The sequence below is a fragment of the Quercus lobata genome, chromosome 11 (assembly GCF_001633185.2).
Source record: "Quercus lobata isolate SW786 chromosome 11, ValleyOak3.0 Primary Assembly, whole genome shotgun sequence".
In the NCBI taxonomy this organism is placed as follows: Eukaryota; Viridiplantae; Streptophyta; class Magnoliopsida; order Fagales; family Fagaceae; genus Quercus; species Quercus lobata.
The window spans coordinates 41868395-41876665 of NC_044914.1; the positions used below are offsets into that span (position 1 = coordinate 41868395).

Sequence of the window (8271 nt, forward strand, 5' to 3'; positions counted from 1 at the left end):
GTCATTTTATCTCAACAAGTAATCAAATATGAAGCATAAATAACAATATGTGCCCTTACGAAATAGAATACTAATTAGCCAAATCACATCATTGGAGTTTATTGCAACAGAAGTGGGAATAGGTTTCCTACAAATATATAACATGGTCACATATTGCTGATGAGACTAGGAGAGAAAATTCATTATAAACTTGAATGTGTTTTTTTTTTTTTTTTTTTTTTGGATTAAACATTTCAAACTTGGAGAACTTCAGCAATCAATTTCTCCATATTTTTGTATGAAGAACCGCCAGGTTTTGTAGCCTCCTCAGCCTTGGTCTTCAACTCTATTACATTCTTTTCATTTCTTTACCCCTTTCACCATCCATTAACTCTTTCACAAGGTTTTCTACTACATCTCTTTGAACATTATTATCAATCTCCATTCCAATGCCCCACTTAGTACAACTGTACCGACAATTTGTGTGTTGCTTAGCAAAGAAAGGCCCAGAGATTATTGGCATTTCACCACACACACTTTCAAGTGTAGAATTCCATCCACTATGTGTTATAAAACCCCCAATCTTTGGGTGCTTCACAATTTGTTCTTGAGCACACCAAGTTGCTAACATGGCTCTATCCTTCGTTTTGGTTACAAATTCAGGAGGAAGAGTAGCTGAATCACCTACCACAAGATCTGGTCTTATAATCCACAAGAATGGCTTTTCACTATTTGCTAACCCCCAAGCAAACTCAATGAGTTGTTGAGGCGTCATAATAGTTATGCTACCAAAATTAACATACACTACAGAGTTGGGTTTTTTTGAATTTAACCATTCCACACAACCTGGTTGTTCTTTCCATAGATTGGAATCTATCAATTTCAAAAAATATGCCAACAACAAATGGAATGTTATAGGTAGTTCTAGCCAAACTTTGGCAGCCCCACTGCAACATAATGCAGCTTAGAAGATTCCAAGGCCCATTCATATACTAAAATTCAAGGACACCCGGTAACCAATTATCCGGAATAGGTGTCAACAACTAGAGAAATCCATTGTTCTAGAATCTAGTCATAAAGATGGTATTACTTAGCTGGCTATGTCATATTATAATGTGGCTATGGCTGCTGATGATCTGAGAGAGAGAGAGAGAGCCGTGGTGGGGGGAGATTCTTTTCAAATAATTGTATGAGGTGGGAAAATATTTTATCTTTATATGCAAATATGATGGAAGTGCATGTGGGAGGCAATTTACCCTGCCCCCAATTAGCACAACAGCCTATGAGAGAGGACTAAGAAAGGCCTAGGTAACTAAGTTTAGAAAGGAATTTGAGGGACTAAAAAATGCTAGAAACTGAGAGCATTAGGGTGGGAAGATCAGTTGTCTATGTATGCGATGTAAGTGTAGAATTTGAGATAGGGGACGGGGCTATCGCCATCAACACATTCATTATGCATATATTTTCCAAAGGCATAATCATATGCTCAAAAATTCACAGTCTAGACTTCGTTTTTAATTCTTTTTTTAATAGTAACAAGTGGGATGAAACCAATGAAATAACCTTCGAAGAAAACGTCTAAACTACAATGCTCTTAATGTCCTTTGTGTGCGATTGACTCACATGTAGTGCAGTAGACCATGGTATAGGCCATCGCTCAATATCAGTTTCATGTTTATGACAACATCGTAATTCACTTTTTTCCCCCTATCATATGGAAGTTAATCTCTTCAGTTCTAAAGGCATAAAATTAGGAGAGAATTGAACGTGCCAACTAGAAAATATCTGTTTGCAACACTTCATCAATTGTAACTACAGATCCATTTAAATTTTAAGCCTTGCAAAGGTTTTAGGTATTTCCTTACTTATTTCTAATAAGTATTTTCATATCACCGAAAATACGAAAGCTAATTAATGGCTTCATTTTTGGTATGCATTTATTTTCGTGGCATCATTGTTGTTTGATATTAACTAATGAGCATTGTCTGAAATTATATGTTTACTAGATGGAAGGGGCCGAAGAGCACAACAGAGCATGCGACACATGTGCTAGCTGCGTATCGTGCGTCACCGTTGAGTATACGGGCACACCAGGTATTCTACCGCTTCATGTCACAAGGATATAATTCTATATACAAAACTTTTGATAGCTTAAGCTTTACAAAACTCAATCATAACAAATTTTAAAAACTTTGTTGAATACAAGTACTTTATTTTATTTGATAAGTAGTGAACCCAAGTGTTTTATTAACAAATATCTGCTACTTAAAATACTTGGTGAATCCAATTATTTTATTAACAAATACTCACCACTTAATTTTTTTTATTAATTCCAAATATCCGCTAGTGAATGAATCTCTCAACTACAAGTATTTCACATTTCCTGTTGTGATTGCCACTGATTTTTTTTTAAGTAATTGCCACTATGAATATATTACAAACTACAATATTTAGAACAAAACTAGAAATTTCTATTCAAGATATCAATATTGATTACCAACCAAAAACATTTCCTTGGAAACCAAACCAATCTTGTCGACAAAACTGAAAAGGTAAAAATTGCATATTGTACTAATCTCTTATGTATCAAATTGGTTCACACCACACGTAGAACAATAATAAATATAAAGGTATCAATGAGATGGTGAAGGATTCTGCATTTAGTTTTACAGTCTTTTGTACACAATGTAAAATTATATCAACATATGAAAGAAATATACAAAGGGTACAAAATCAGTATATCAGCAATATACCCTAAGTATCACTGACAAATTTTACAATCTTATTATTTTCCCTAAAAGAAATATACAAGAAAAGGAAAGAAACCATCAATCTATTTAATTTGTATGCCATCTGAATTCCAACCAAAACAAGAAAAAGATAGCTTTTAATTTAGAATCCTATAAAACTCTAATAACCAAAATCTTTTATTATGACAGAAAATATAAAAAATTTACTTGCCACAAACCATAAAAGCAATCAAATGTATTCCAAAATCACTTTTATTTATATAGGTAAATAGGGGGAGGAGACTGATGGGGTTCAAACTTCAAACCCCACTGCCCAGGCACCACAAGAGGTGCTAGAACCACTGGGATACTCCTTAAACCCCCAAAATAACATCAAACTGAGAGAAGAAGGAATAAAAATAAATGTTAGGATACATGACTAAGTTAGCAAATATAAAATAACCTTATTGTTTTCCTCTATCCCCAATTTAGAGGAGCATCTTTGTCTAATGCTCAAATGCCATTTCAATACAGAACTATACAGATCACTCTGAAGAGTCTAAAAATAATTGACTTTTGACTCACTTCAGCAACTCAAATGACATAATTGACAATTAAAATATGATAGAAGAGCACAACTGGGTTAGTTGCCTGCTTTCATGGTTTCCACGCAAAAGGGTAATATTTGCTGGGTATCTATGAGCAAACAGAAGCGCACCAAAAAGAACAACAGTAAAATTAGCTTTTTTTATAAATGGATAAACATCTAATAACAAATGAGGTCAAACAAAAAGGTATTAAAAGCAAATGCACACACACCATTCAAAATATTAACAGGTTTGAACCTTTAGGGAGCCCAGACATAAATCAATGTGAGATTTCACAACCAAAAAAGGTCACCATTACATAGATAAATGCAACCAACAAAAGAATAACACTCTCAAATTTAGTGCTGATCCTTAAGGCCCAACCATACTACAATCTATCAGGAGAAGTTTACCACAACACCAAATAAAGTTATAGATATACAAAAAATAAACACCTAAAGAGTAAAATGTGTGTGTGTGTATATATATAGAACAACCATCATCCAAATATTCTGCACATGTACTTACTATCTTCCTGCCATATTGGCAAAAAAAATCTATAATTTCTCAAAAACCAAATTTAGGACTTCCTATCCCTCTTAAGCCTGAACAGCACAACAATTGATAGTTGCATTGATCCATTAAACATAAATCATTGTGCTAAACATGTACTTAACAAACTATTTTTAGACTCTTCAATGAGGGTGATTATCTGAAAGTTGTAATGTTTCATTTGAAAGAAGAAGATACACATATGTATGCATACATCCTACTCATAGTAACCTTTTTTGGTTAATTAACTCCTTCAAACTTCTTTCTTTGAGGGACAGGGGGGAGAACAAGAACTTCAAAGTCCTTTTCTTCTCACTGGCATATGATTTAGTATTTGGCCAATTTACTACCAGCCAAAACTGAAATCAATTGTACACCATATATTCTAGATTTGTTGGGAGGGTCAACAGAGAGGGTAACTGCCCTCATGAAGTACAAAAGAACAAGACTAAGAGAAGTGATATGACTAAAGAATATAGTTTACATATAATATAACACAGTGTATAGGGGGGAAATAAGGTCACTGACAAACTCAAGCATGCCTATAGAAACACACCTAGCTTTAAGCAGCAAAAGGATAGTGAAAACTTCAAGACTATTGTAACCTCGATCAACAAAATCCCCCTGCCAAGAATTCAGAAACATTAAGCACCCCATCATACTAGCAAATGATATTAGATAGTGCAATAACATGTCAGAACATTTTCTAACAAAAGGTGTAAATCATACCATAAGTATATAATTTGTTTCTGGTACATGACCTCTTGTCTGGAAAAGTTTCATTAGATCATGAAATTGACCATGAATATCACCACAAATAGTGATCGGGCTATTGACAGGCTGCACATTGGACTCCTCAATAAGGATCTCTTTTACCTGTGATAATTACACAATAGCGAATAAGAAAACACCAACTATAAACCACTTTCAAGAAGGAGGGAAAAAAAGGGTAACATCTAAAATCATTTGTGAGAGAATATATGTCTTCATTAATAAGATGACAACTTCGTTTTATAAAAAGCATTGACAACTACAATGTCATTAAATAGAATATTTATGGCCAAATAAACATACACAATTGAAAGAATCTTGTAGCTTGACATTCACTAGATAGATTTCAAGTAGAATATAATTCCACAAAAGAAGCAACAACAATTGTGCATTAGTCTCAAATTTTGGGGTCAACTATGAATCATAAACAGACAAATCAAAGTCAACTACATAAATTCTTTTCCACCATCCTATCCTATTCAAATTCATACTATTCTAAAGATCTTGTCAACTACTACATGTGTATAGTTAATAATGTAACTTTGGTCGATTAGACCATAGATATACAAGGCATTAGTTACGAATTCCGGAAAAAGGTGGGCACTCACTATAAAGTACCTTCATTAGTAATTTTACACTAATTTGGTTCCACATATATTTAGCTGTGTACGCTTAAATTTTCTTCCTTGGTTATAGCTAGTGCAACCAGTAGTATCTGGGTGCATCTTACCATGTCAAATCCAATAAGAGGGGGAAATAGGTCAAGAATGTCTTAGGATTTTTAGTGAAGTGGTTCTTCAATGGTCTTATACATGTGTGCTCACATTGAGGATTGACACAAATATGTACGTATTTGACTTGTTTTTTTGTTGACCATTTCTGCAGGTTGTTTGGGAGCCCTACAGGGATGTCCTAGAGCTGTTGCCCCCATATTGCATTGGCGGCTGACAAATATGGAGGGCTACTGTACCATTGATCTATTTTTGGATAGTCGAGGATCATCATCCCGAACGTGTCTTTCGTCAGTTCGAGATGAAGCAAGTGCCACCGAATATTGTGGATACGTCCGTTCATCTCCACAAAATCTCCCTCCAAGGTAAACTAGATAAGGATTGGGTGCAAGAGCACGCTATCTACATTGATTGATGGGCCCATAGAGAGGAACATATTGCTGACGCATCGGCATTGGATGGGGACACGACATACCTTGTTGCTTACATGGAGTCGTACCGAAGGATGACGAGACGGTACATTACACGCAACTCGACGTATTGGGAAATCCTGGTAAGGCAACAATTCGACGCTTCTTTTATGGATTGACAATATATGTGTGTTGCTACATGCATTATGAGAATTTAAGTTTTATGGAGCCATTGGATCAATATTTTGATGTTCATTTTAGAGAACATTTCATTTCTTCCCACTAGATATGCATCTATCTCAAGCAATATGTATTGGTGTACCATTTCAATGTTCATATATATATGAATAAGCTCAACATGAAAGTCAAAAATCAGAACTCGATTTGCCCTTAAAGGCCTAATGTTGCACGACACAAAACTAACCAAAGAAGTTTTAACGGGACTCCTTTATTTCGCGGGTTGAGTCCAATGTGGAATTACTATTGCAATGCGAACCAAACTCCCAAGTGCACAACCACCTAAAGAGGACGTTGGATCTTGTCGGAGAGATGAGCCGAGCCGCATTGGAGAATGCACATGCCACGACGACTAAGGCGAGCACACAGACCATAGGTCGTGGTGGGGGAGGTCGTGGGTCTAGAGGGTGTGGACGTAGTGGAGGTCGTGCATACAATGGAGGTCATGGAGGTGGTCACGAGGATGATGATGTCATGGGTAACTTCCAACTCTAATACCTTCAATTCTTACTGACTTTAACTTCTACTACTTTCAGTTGTAATTTATTTAGAGGACATATTATAGTAGCGAAGTATATATTGTTTGGTAACTAGTTTTTAGGGTTAATTTTCACTTCCTTCTCATAATTATGGTATAATTAGTTAGTTACAATGTTCTGCCAAACTTTAAATATTAAGACTAAGCACTTTAAATATTAACCAATGGGAATAAGCACTTTTTTCTTCCAAGCGAAATATATATGTATTGAAATGTAAGACATGCAAACTTGTTTCATTCATTCCTTATAAACTACAATCACAATACTATTATCCACTTTTAACATATACACATCAATGCTAATATATTTTGCTTATGTATGAAAACAAAAGTAAGTCTATTCATTTTTTCATCGTATAAAGCACAGACCACTATGGATGCCAATGTAATTCCTTTTAAAAATATTGCTACGCGACCATGAACATAAAATTAGCATTATATGAGGAAATTCAAAGTTGTGATCACGCTATGAGATTCATAAAATTAGAGTTTAAAAAATAGTAATAATAACAATGATAGAGTCTAAACAAGTAAACAAAGCTGGACTTTGTAATTCAAAGGTTTTGTTTTATAAATATTATTATTATAATTAATTTAATATGCCAATAATGAATTAAAAACAAAGTTTTATTAGATTTTACCAACAAAACAAGGTCTATATGGGATAGTCTAGGTGGCCTAAGTATTAGTTTTATTGGGAAGGGTTTACACTTGACAATAGTTATTGGATTCTATGAACAACATGCACTAGGTGCGGGTCAAGCGATTGCTTACGCATTTGGCCCTTGTCATGTAGGGTTTACTCTTTACAATAGGGTTTACACTATATTCACTTGGCCCTTGGTTACACTTTACATTTTGAATCTTCTGTTCAAAACAATGTTTTATTGTTATTGTATCAGCTTTGTAACTACTATGTGTTTTCAAGTCTGCTCTACCTTTGTTTTTGAACTTTGTTGTCTTCCATTTTCAGTTGAATGAATGCAGAGTGTTGAAATAAAGAAAAAACAAAAAAACAAAAATAGTGAGAGAGATTTTATGAACATTTTGTAATAATTGATAGTGCAAGTAATATTTCTCCAGTCTCAGTCAGAAAATTTTCTCCATCCTAAACCATCAAGAATTTTCTTAAATGTTATTGTTAAAGTTGAAATAATTATTGTATGAAAAAAAAAAAAAAAAAAAAAAAAAGATAGCAAATAGTAGACATTATTTTCTTGGGAAAAAATTGGCTTTTGCCCCTTTCAAAAAAACAATCTAGCATTTTGCCATCTTTCCCAAATTAATTAGGAAAATGCCCCTCTTTTGAAACTCGATTTTCTCAAAATCAAGTTAAGCCCTATAGTGACGTTTTAGGATCTATAGTGGTGTTTTGTAATCCGATTTCCATGAAGTCGAGTTATAGGTAAAAAAAAGGAAAAAAAAATTACATGTAACTCGACTTCATGGAGATCGGATTATAAAATGCCACTATAGGTCCTTAAAATGTCACTATAGGCTCCTTAAAACGCTAGTGCTCCAGAATTTTTTTTTTTTTTTTATAACTCAATTTTAAGAAAATCGAGTTTCAAAAGAAGGGCATTTCCCTAATTAATTTGGAAAAGGGGGAAAAATGCTACATTTTTTTTTTTTTTTTGAAAGGGGCATTTGCCCATTTTCTCCAGCTTGGGGTAAAATATGATACTCCATTGCAAATGGAAAAGCATTCTATCGGAATAAAGAGTAAGAACACCGGAT

The 8271-nt window shown here is 34.3% G+C and overlaps 1 protein-coding gene and 1 pseudogene across 1 annotated transcript; both read right to left on the reverse strand.

Moving 5' to 3' along the window:
- Positions 1-233: 233 nt before the first annotated feature.
- Positions 234-1633, reverse strand: LOC115966897 (annotated as a pseudogene).
- A 1689-nt stretch (positions 1634-3322) lies between these two features.
- Positions 3323-5242, reverse strand: LOC115966898 (phytochrome-associated serine/threonine-protein phosphatase-like). Its single transcript, XM_031086034.1, has 5 exons — positions 5237-5242; positions 4922-5032; positions 4577-4723; positions 4404-4471; positions 3323-3404 (listed from the first exon to the last, which is right to left on the reverse strand). The coding sequence occupies exons 1-5, from the start codon at positions 5240-5242 to the stop codon at positions 3323-3325; spliced, it is 414 nt and encodes a 137-aa protein (XP_030941894.1).
- Between the last annotated feature and the right edge of the window lie 3029 nt (positions 5243-8271).